Source organism: Cydia pomonella, chromosome 23 (genome assembly GCF_033807575.1).
Source record: "Cydia pomonella isolate Wapato2018A chromosome 23, ilCydPomo1, whole genome shotgun sequence".
Taxonomy (NCBI): domain Eukaryota; kingdom Metazoa; phylum Arthropoda; class Insecta; order Lepidoptera; family Tortricidae; genus Cydia; species Cydia pomonella.
Window position 1 is genome coordinate 4,294,430 of NC_084725.1, and position 11,849 is coordinate 4,306,278.

At 37.0% G+C, this 11,849-nt stretch overlaps 1 protein-coding gene across 1 annotated transcript in view; it reads left to right on the forward strand.

Annotated features, from left to right (window-relative positions):
* The window catches only part of LOC133530529 (uncharacterized), a 547,295-nt gene extending 535,891 nt beyond the window's left edge, over positions 1-11,404 (forward strand). Inside the window, exons 5-7 of the mRNA XM_061868469.1 lie at positions 8,639-8,820; positions 9,348-9,493; positions 11,229-11,404. Coding sequence (XP_061724453.1) covers positions 8,639-8,820; positions 9,348-9,493; positions 11,229-11,290 — 390 coding nt within the window. The 3' untranslated portion in view covers positions 11,291-11,404. The remainder of the gene's footprint in view (positions 1-8,638; positions 8,821-9,347; positions 9,494-11,228) is intronic.
* Positions 11,405-11,849: the final 445 nt, after the last annotated feature.

The window sequence follows — 11,849 nt, forward strand, 5'->3', positions numbered from 1 at the left end:
GTGGGGTATGATTGTGATGATATCATCAGAGGGAGTTGGCCTGGCCGAAAAAAAAGGTCAGTCGAGGCACAAACTTGACAAGCCTTCAAATCGAGCTGCTAAGACTGCATGCGAACAAATGCTATTAGCGTGATAATTTCCTTGTCTGACTTTGACGAAGCTTAGTCCGTTGTGGACGATCTAATTGTCGACTCATAGTTCGCGCTATTTTCTTCTGACGACGTCTCCTCGGTCACTGATAACGTTGTACCATAAGATTGTAACAGATGGCGTTAGTGCTTTCTATATCGCGCTTACGGTGTTCTAATCATCAATTACTATATATAACTACAACTCCTAACCAATTCGCAGTGAACTTCGGTCCCCGAGCACAACACCCGACTGGAGAGAGTACTCTATATTACGCCTCTCTACCTTATCCAATCTTTGCATAGCTTCAGTCCTTTAGTCTGGATTTGGGTGCTTTTTGAAAATAAATCAAACATAGGTAGATTATCAAGTGCTTTAATAAAAGACAACGCGATAACCCCTGCACAAGTAGATACTTTTTATGCTCAGCTATCAGGAAAGAAAAACTCAGCACGAAAATATTTACGGCGGGCTTTTTTCATTTCGAGTGATTTCAGTTTGTTCAACAGTGCGGCTTTATAGCACTAGAACTTGGTAAATGGGTTTCTAAACACTTTAACTCTAGTTCTTAGGTAAAATTGAATTCAATGAAATGATTTAATCTCTTTAATTTCAAATAAAATCAAGATTTTTAAAGTGCAAACATAAGATTAGCTCATTACAAATTTCCTACTAAGTACTTGGTTTTCAAGAGTGTTTGAGTGAATCATCTTAGAAAAGCTCTTAAAGTAAACGATTTTTATTACTATAAGATTAAAATGAGTATTGAGTTAAATAGTACAGAACCCCTAGTGTAAATTTATTTCATAGCGTGACGTGACGTACGCGTTTGCGTTAAGTCTCATTTTGTATAGGATTTAGAAACAGCGGGACGTTTTGGAAATTCAAAATCCCATACAAAATGAGACTTAACGCAAAAGCGTACGTCACGTTTCGCTTTCAAATAAATTTACACTAAGGGTACAGAGCTTAAATAGTACAGTCAAAAGATTTAATTTGTGACCCGTTCGAAATTGACAAAAAACATGAAAGGCGTTAGAGACCTCATACTATGATCACTGTTATTAGGTACGAAATGGGTCTCAAATTAAATCTTTTGACCATACGTCAACTGAACAAAGCAACTGTTATGTTAATACGAAACTACAGTTTTAAATATAAAAGAAATCTGATTGGTAGATAATTCCTTAAAGCATTCAATTGACACATCTTGCCGAAACTTACAACACATCATGTCACGCAAATTTGTCCTTGTGCGCGTGCCAATTTTTATTTATGGCAGACATAAAAATTCTAATAGTTATTTGTTTTACAAGAGGGCAAAGTTGTTGTTTAACCGCTCGTGCTAATATTGACACCCGAGCAAGCGAAAGATTCCAAAATTGAACCACGATCGTAGCGAGAGCCTCCGAGTGGAACACAATTTTTTTCACCACACCAATGCGAATAAAATACTAACTATGAAATACCAAAAAAAAAACACCAAATCAAATCCAAATGAATCCACATGTGGATAATATGCAACTTTCTCAATAGTTTTTGAATAATCAAGAGGGCATTTTCCAGTTGGTGTGGCAAAAAGTCTTTTACCCGATTCTGGTACACCTAAGCCACCGCAGATCGCCGTTATCCGCGCCCACTGGCCAAGAAGCAAAACAAAACGCGGAGCAAAACGAAACGCAGAAAAACGAAGCACGGAACAAAACGTAGCGGGCTCTAATGAATGCTGTGAGGAATTGCGTTTCGTTTCCGATAGCGATGGGAGTTTGCATTAACTTTCCTTAATAAATACGATGTTTTCTTTTGAGGTCCGGTTTTACTGCTTAAGCTAGCAGATTTTCATGCAGATTGGAAAAAAGGCGACAAATTATATTTCTCTTTCCTGATGCTCAATTTGGGCCGATCCATGATTCATATTATCCATATCTATTGAATAGTATCTAAATCTTAAGAAAATTTACTTTTTAAAATGAATCATTTTCTGAAAATTTAACTGTATAATGTGACCAGGATTATTTATAAACTGAAATTGATGTCATATATTTAAAGAAAATGTTACGAAGCCTGCGGGGCAGCCGCAATAGTCTCCTTACAGTTATAACTGACAGGCTTGATAGTCAGCTTCTTGTGCACTGGTCTTTTTCTGGATTCTAACCCGAGTCCTCCTGCTTCGTAGGCAGGGTCGCTACCAACTAGGCCAGGAGGCCGTTAGAGTTAGACCAAGCTAAGTTGGCAGCGATTTTGATAGACCAGACTGTGCGAGTGTTATTTTAAATGTCAATCTTCTATAAAATTATGACGAATAAACAATTTCCTTACGTATACGTCTGGCTTTTGAAACGTTGGTGGCCTAGTGGTAAGAGCGTGCGACTTTCAATCCGAATGTCGCGGGTCGAACCCCGGCTCGTAGTAATGAGTTTTTCGGAACTTATGTACGAAATATCATTTGATATTTACCAGCTTTTCGGTAAAGAATGACATCATGAGAAAACCGGATTAATTCCAATAAGGTCTATTTACCCTCTGGGTTGGAAGATCAGACTGCAGTTGCTTTCGTATAAAAAATTCCTATGCCAATTCTTTAAGATCAAAGCGTCTCCGCTGGCTCCGTCACCTAGAGAGGATGGGAGAGGAGGAGGAGTGGGGCACCCGAGTGGAAAACGTCCGTCTGGGCGTCCCAGATACCGCTGAAGTGACGAAGTCCTAAAAGACCTGAGGGCCTACCGCGAACCACGTTCGACGTGTTGTCTCTCTGTCGCACTTGTAAATTCGTGCGTAAGTGTGATAGGGAGGCAACACGTCGAACGCGGTTCGCGGTAGGCCCTCTGTTCGCCTCGGAATACCCAATTGGTGCGAAGTGGCGCAGGATAGGACAGAGTGGCGCTCTCTTGCGTCAGAGGCCAAGATCCTGTTTGAGTCACTGAGTCAGTGAAGTAGTAGTAGTAGTAGTAGTAGTAGTAGTATGCCAGTTATTTAAATCTCTTTAGTTGCCAGGCGGACCCTAAGTTTTAATGAGTTGTGGCAAAAAGCCGAGATAATGCGAGGAAGATGAAGACAACGTCTGGCTTCTCGTAAGTTTTATACCTACACAAACGTTTAGCGAAGCACTAAAACTCCAACAGGGCCCTGAGCATTCATCAATACCAATCAATAATGAACCCTCATAAAATTCTGCTTAGAATTTCACTTTCAACTTCATTAAGATTCAGAAGTTTAAGCGGGAGGCAATTTGCTAAAAATCGCGAACAATTTTCTATTGTGAAAGTTCCGAATGTGTTCGACTTATTAAAATTTATAAGGGCATTCGAATAACGGGAAACATTAAAAGGTCAACTTAATGTATAATTAAAATATTCTCAAAGTTAGTCAAGAATTTAAATACAGGATATGGTGAAGATGAAAAATGGTGTACACAAAATAATATTATGCATGTACTTGTATAGTTGCGGACTTAAATTAAGGGTTTACTTAATTTAAGTCCGCAACTATACAAGTACACGTACTTAAGGGTTTACTTTACATTGGACATTTCATACCGTTAGTAATGACAACCAAATTAAATCTGTACTATACGCTTGCAAATTTCATCTCATAGATGTTTTTGTATCTGAAACTGGAGAAAGAAACCATGACATTGTCTTGAGATACTTCTTTTATTTGCTTACAATATTATTCATTCTTTTAAATCAGTATCCGTCTCCAAAAAAAACAAGGTTTTATCATAAAAAATAGCATTGTTTAATTTATGAACAACAAAAAAAGCGATAGAATATCACAAGCAATGGAATGTTATTCCCATATCAACTTGCATAGTTTAATTCGTTTTATATGGGCCCTATTCTCGCTTTTAAAACAGAAATACATCAAAGATCACCCATTTATATATACACTTCTACAGCTGCAAAAATATGTATCGAGAGAATCGTCTCATAAATATGGTACTACGCTCTTATTACACTGGAATAAGATGCTATGGTACATATTTTTTAAGTAAGATGTGTACACCCATATTTTTATACTTGACTGTACAAAATTTTCGACGCAAAATAAACTTACACCCCGAAATCCTGAATGATGCTCAAAAGTAATTTGAGTCGCTTTTGTTCGAAAATATATATGGATCGACGTGAAATTTGAATCAAAATTTAAGCATCCATTTTAACTTTTTGCTTTTGGGAAATTTCACGTTTAATCATTATCGTTCCGTGTACGTGTTTATTATTTATGATGATAATTAATGGGCTGAATACAAAGAGGGATAATGAAGGTAACGATGTGGAAGACGATATATTGATTGATATATTGATTTGACGACCGGTTTGGCCTAGTGGGTAGTGACCCTGCCTACGAAGCTGATGGTCCCGGGTTCAAATCCTGGTAAGGGCTTTATTCGTGTGATGAGCACGGATATTTGTTCCTGAGTCATGGATGTTTTCTATATATTTAAGTATTTATAAATATTTATATATTATATATATCGTTGTCTAAGTACCCTCAACACAAGCCTTATTGAGCTTACTGTGGGACTTAGTCAATTTGTGTAATAATGTCCTATAATATTTATTTATTTTTATTTATTTTATATTGGGCTAACTGATGCGACATACCTAAGCAACACCAATACGGTGAGAGTTAGCTTTACTATATCTCGTGTTAGTCACGACGACGCCTGCCTGACTCTTATTGTCATTTTATTAAAGTTTAGATTTGACAAATCTATATCACTACTACATTAGGTCAGGGTATAAGAGTGCTTTTATTGAACACATAATAAATACAAATACGAATATAAAAAAAACAGTGCGAGTCAGACTCACCCACTAAGGGTACCGTACAAATTTAACTTGTTTTTAGTTTTTTTTTTGTCCAAATTTAAAATTTTATGATTGTTTCCTGTATTTGTAGTATAAGACAATATTACTTCTCAAATTTCATAGTTCTAGGTCAACGGGAAGTACCCTATGAATTCCCTTGAGAGTGTCGAAATATACGTTTTTCGCGACATAAACGGTCGTATCTTTTTTACGTTAATTTAGAAGATTGAATTTTTCACAGCTTCAAGGGACTGTAGATTTAAGTATATTCTTTAAATTTTAACTCGATACCACGCGTTCCAGAGATAAAGGGTCTTGACAGACAGACAGACGGACAACAAAGTAATCCTATAAGGGTTCCGGTTTTTCCTTTTTGAAGCACGGAACCCTAAAAACAGGAATAACTATGTAAAAACTAAATTACTAAATAATTGTAACGTTCGGTTTGACTAGTCTAAATTCCAAACTAACAAAAAGTTACCAAAAGGATTTAACAAAAGCTAACTAGAATAATTTATACGAATAACTAATTATTAAAATATACCCTTACGGAATAACTAAAAGATAAAACTAGGACAGCGAATAAAATAGTAAAACTCGTAGTTGCCCCTCGAGGCACATCGTTAGTCCGGACAGTTGAACTTGCCCGCGGAGGCGGACACTCATTAATTAAATATTAATAGTTAATATAACAAAAGCTCTGACCCGAAACTTCGCCAACTTGCTGGTTAATCGCCGCATAAGTGTAGTGTTGGGCCATTCCGATTGTTCCTGGGAACATTTAAACAACTTCACATTAGGACTGCAGTATGTATTGTATTATTTTAAATAATTGGTACCTATTTATATCAATGCCTGGTACCTAACTTAAAAATTAATCCTTTAAATACCCAAGTATTTAAAAATAATAACAAGCTGCTTGTCTAAAACGGCTAAAAAGGAGAAGTAAGTAAGTAAATATTCTTTATTACACCAAAAATTATACATTTTACATACATGTAAACCTACAAATAAATTTTAAAGGAAAATATGTAGAACCGAGTAACAACAGGCGGTCTTAGAAATATTAATATTAGGATATATATTATACAGAATGATTCAGGAGACGTGAGCAGGATCAAGCCTGCATATTCGGTAAATTATCAGCAACTGTTTCGTACCAGTATTTGTGAGATTAACATTAATTTAATATTTACTGTTAAAAAAAAGAGTTTTATTTTATTTACGATATTTATGGTCACCCTCTTTGTTTTATCCATAATAGTGACAAATTGAGTGTCATCGGAGTGTGGTTACTTTTATAAAATCGTATCTCACTCAAGTGTGACATTTTATTTTCTTCATAATCAAAGTGCTGTCATAACGGTTAAAGAGGTTTTATCTTTGTTAATTAAGTGTTGTAGGGTGTCCATGATTGTAGATAATCAAATTTGTCCTTAAGAAAAAGTTAAATAACAGATAAAAAGCGTGATTGTTTTACTTAAACATGATGGTGAACGATTCATTAACATTTACTGATTGTGTAGGCTTAGTCCAGCTCACGTCTCATGAATCACCCTGTATATTAGGTTATAGGGTTAAGTATGTAATATATTGGGCACTCCATAATATTACAAAGCACTAAAACTTTAGGTACAGAAAATCACTTATCCGTGTTGTATAAGCACGCTTTAGTGAATTTACCTGTTAAAATATATAGTAAACAATACTTTTCGCTTGCCAAGGAGTGGAATGCCCTGCCCGAGTCTGGGTTTCCGCATGAGCACAATCTGAATCTCTTCAAGGCTAGAGTAAACAGGTATCTCATAGGTAAGCGTGCTGCACCGTAGACCGCATCATCACTTACCATCAGGTGGTCAAACGCCTACCTATCCTCCATAAAAAAAACACTTTGTTATGCAAGGGGGGGGGGGGAGACCTTTTCTCTGCAGCTGACTGTACAATAATGTTAGTACAGTCTTAAAGTTACCTGTAAAAGTCTACCTTCTTCTTTTTTTTGTTCTTGGCGATAATACTGCGATCTTGTCCTTGTCAGCAATTTTATCTTCAAAACTATCTTCATGGTCAACAATACAGCTGCCTTCTTACCAGCAATACCGTTTGCGATCTATCTTTTCGTCAGAAAAAAAACTGTCTATTTTACAAGCTTTTATTTAACTTGCAATATATATATGTGTGTGTGTAACCATGTTTGTGCGGGTCAAATCATGCAAGTTAAATTTGCATTTCCCATTGGAATTAAAATATTAATATTAAGCTGAAACTTGCACACATAATATGTAAGATGGGTGACATTGCAATAGTATAGTAGTGGTAGACCGAGCTGATCTGATGATGGAAACAGGAGGTGACCATAGGAACTCTGTGATAAAACAACTTAACCTAAGTGTGTTTGGGTTGGTTAGAATAGTCTCGATGAGTATTAGTTGGCTGTGAAAAAAAAGTACAGGAACTGAAAAAATCTTGTATCAAAAATGATTTTTTTGTCAAAAAACTTATTTATAATAATAATCATCTATACCATCAATGCCATATTGACCAATACCTAAATGTCCCCAGCAGCGGCACATCACTACGCACGAAGCTTAATATTTAAGCTCGCATTTTACACCATGTTGAGTTTCAGCATAACTTGATAGCGGAAGCTTTTGGCTTCTTCCCTCATAAATAAATAAGCTCCATGTTACAGTGAATTAGAAGTAATTTAAAGCGACGTAGAATATTTTATAAGTGCTTTGAGAAGCACTAATTATACACAGATGAGTTATAATTTATACTTTAAAGCAAATATTACTTGAAGTTGGAATTTTATCCGTCGGGTTCACTTGTAGTATCTGTTTCCAAGTAAAAGAAAATTACTTGCACATTTTCTTTAGTGACATAGAATCCACCGTCAGTAAGTTCTTAATGAAACACTTCTTTAAACTTTTTGCTACGTAGTTTAATTTAAAACAAAGCACCCGTTTGACGCGTTAAAAATGTATCTGTATTATTTATTTCAACAAGATTCAAGTAAAATACGATTCAAGAAAATGTTTGATGACATTTAATTTAATTCAAGTAACTCAATCACAGAGTTTGCAAACAAAGAAGGGTCTGTTTATAGACAAACAGCGACTTGGGACAAATAGAGGCGTCTGAAAGGGCTTTACGCACCGCCTCTGAGCAATGCGATTATACTGATAAGTATCAGGAACTGGGACTGTAATGATCTGTATTGTCTAGTTAATAAGCAGTCAATGTCAATGCCTACGTCGTATCAGATGTAAACAAGAAGTAAATACGTAAATTAAGATGTACTTACTAACCCCTAGCTATAACGATGGTACTAACAATGTTTTTTGGAATTTTTATGGTTCTGAAATTTTTTTTTTTTTTAAGACGATGCATTGTAAATTTTGGCGACAGGTATCTTGATTTATCTCATGAATTACAAAACTCATGGAAGTATTGTTTAGTGAACTGGTTATTCATGGCATCGACTTCATTTCTGTAGATGCCGTTGTACGATTGGTTAACTTTTATGGTAGAGAAAATCGTATCAAAGATGCCTCTTTTTAGACAAACATTTAATCTGAATCTGAATCATCCGATATAAGATCTGACAATATCAAAACGCTCTTAAGAGTAAAAGATTTGTTTTTGTTTGACCCTCAATTTTTGCTTGTTTCACTGATGTATTGCTTTGCCTGCAGATCGCAGAAACAGTTGCTGACCCGGTATCGGAATTGGACTTCACCGAACGCGGAGCGTCTAGCCAGCTTGAGATAACAGTGCTGGAGACGGAACAGTACCGAGTTGGACTGACATACACCAGCAACAGCCTAGCCAGGGCCTACCACCATGAGGAGCCTAGCAAGAACCACAGTGTAGTCAAGTATGTCTTGCGTACAACAACTTCTTGAACGACCAGAGCCGGATTGCACTAAGAGTATTAGCTTGTATTTTATTATGCAATAGGCCCCAGGTGTATAATCTTAAGATTTCATGGAGCTAAAAGCTAGGTGAAGATTACCGTGGTAAGATTAGTATTGGAAACGGACCAGTGGCTTGACACTTTATACATCCCGTATATTTTTCTGTAGATACACATCACAGGTGTGGTGCCAACAGAAGTGTACTTACTCCTTTATAATACCAAATAATACCCACACTATGATTTGTTAATAACATGGATTTCGATTTTTTACAGATGTATACGATTCTTTGTATACGATGTTGTTCTGTTCCGTCTTTTATGCCGCCATATTTTCTTTCGGCAAGGCCTTCATCTTTACTATCTATACTTTAATGTTATGAAAAACTATTTGGACTTTCGACGCCCTTCTCCACCATTATCGTGCATGAATTATGTTTTTAGATGTTTTGTCACATTTCTAAATGTCTAGTTATTACTTATATCAGGTATACGCTGGTGCCACCGCCTAGCGGCCAATTCGAGCTGGGCTGCGTGTCCACCATACTGGACATCTACGCGCGCCAGTCTGAGAGAGTGACTGTGCGAGAGGATGCGCCGCGCCCTGCATCAGTCACTGGCGAGGATTCTGCGGGTAATCAAATACTTCAACTTAACTTTAATTGTTTCTTGAGTTATTGCATCTCCACTATACTGGACATCTACGCGCCAGTCTTAGAGTGACGGTGCGAGAGGAGGCGCCACGCCCTGCCTCTGTCACTGGCGATGATTCTGCGGGTAACCAAATACTTCAAATTAACTTTAGTTGTTTCTTTATTGCATCTTGCATCTCCACTCTCACACTACACTATGGGCATCTACGCGCCAGTCTTAGAGTGACGCTGCGGGAATGACACGCCCCTCCTCTGTTACTGGCGGGTAACCAACAACATCGAACTTTAATTGATGCTTGTGCTATTGCATGTCCATCATATTGGACCACTGCGCATATTTAATTCCAGTTTTTCAAATTATTGGAACCGGCCAACTTTTACTTTGACTGAGGAGTCAACTCACTATATCTTTGTCCTTTGTTTTCATTTAAATATTGAAATCTACACTTATTTAAACTTTCACTATTTTTACATATTATTAACTCATAGAAACGTGACTTAACGTATTAAGTTTTAAATTTACCTCCGACGTTTCGAGGACGGCATTGTCCCCATGGTCTCAGAGACTGGCTAAAGGTGACATCAACATCTTCTAGCCCCCTCCTCCGCCGTCCGTCCCGTCCTCGAAACGTCGGTGGTAAATTTAAAACTTAATACGCAATTAAGTCCCGTTTCTAAGAGTTAATATTGAAATCTAGTTTTTAAACATTCAACCATGGTAGTAAGAACTTGCATTGCATTACTAAGTCTACATTCAATTAGAAGCGCACTTTTTTACGGCACGGATGGTACATTAACAGACCTACAAAAACGACAACTCATATTAACTTTCAATGCTTTTCCTTACGTGTCAAGAAATGCCATGGACGCCAAAAAGTTAACTGGTGAAGAGCGAATATGAAGCTTAACTGACAGTAGGAACGTCGCTTTGACAACGTCCGCCATAGCCTTTTTAATGGTCATTGGCGTCGCGGGCACGACAGACGATGACCGTTTTAGTGGTTTTTGGCGTTGAAAAGGTTAATAGTAAATGTAAGAATGCTCTCATATAGTAATCATCGGCGAGAATACATTCTACACCTGACTAAACTATGTACTAGTGTTGCACTTAGCCCGGTTGCTCGGGCAAGTAATCAAATCGGGGACAAGCAGCGTCTGAAACATAGTTGGTTAGAGTGATTAGATCAATCAGAAGACCACAAGTCCTAATTTTGGTTGAATTCAGTGGTATCACAATTTTTTCTTTTATTTCAAAATTGGCGATAGAATAATAATGATCTTTTGCTAGCAGTTTCCACACATTGCATTGATAGTAAGATAGTTTTCACATTATCTGATATCGGATATCAGGTACGATTAAAAAGAATCAAAAAGTAAAGACGTACCTTTTTATAAATAAATAATAATAATAATAATTCAGCCTATATACGTCCCACTGCTGGGCACAGGCCTCCTCTCATGCGCGAGAGGGCTCGGGCTATAGTCCCCACGCTAGCCCAATGCGGATTGGCGACTTCACATACACCTTTTTATAAATATTTTTTATATATTCAAGTAATTATTGTTTGTTGTCTAGAAGAAAGCGTTAGCGAATAAATAAAAGGACATGATGCCATAGGGTTTATAACAACTGTTTTTCTCCAAATGTCACCCGATATCCGCTATAATGTTAAAAAAATATCAAATATAGTGAATTAATTGACCTTTTCTCCCCAGGTGCCGCCCCCGCCCTTAGCCTCACCCTCGCCGCATGCGCGTGCGCCTATCACTTGTTATGATCGCGCACGCACCCCCGAAACTGAATGTTGTGATAGACACATAATACTTAAGATAATATATACGTCAATGTTGCAGATTATATGTGAATATGTAAATAAATTCATTAGTTACTATATGGTTGTTTTTATTTTCAAGTAAGATTTTTTTAAAAGAACCTTGGTATTTTACAAAAAAAGTGCTTGAGGCCTATTCGGACGAACACTTTGAGATCAAAATGATATCTAAATAATGTATTAGTTATCAGTCGCGCGTGCATTTGATGTACTGGCGCAAGCGAGACGGATGGCGTTTATGAGAGATAGGTATCATTTTCATGTCTAAATGTCAGTTTAAATTGCTTCAACAATTAATTGTCATCAAAAAAACCTTAAATAGGTGGCGCTATAATACCTAGAATACTTGAAAAAAAAATGGTAGACAGCGCACTTCACTCCGTCAATAACGCCAAAGTTCTTAGCTACTCTAGCGCTACTCTGGAGAGTTTTGGAACTATTATTTGGGAGAATCAACTTTTTAGCGTCACTCGTTGCCATGGTTACGATTAGTTGTCCAGGGGAC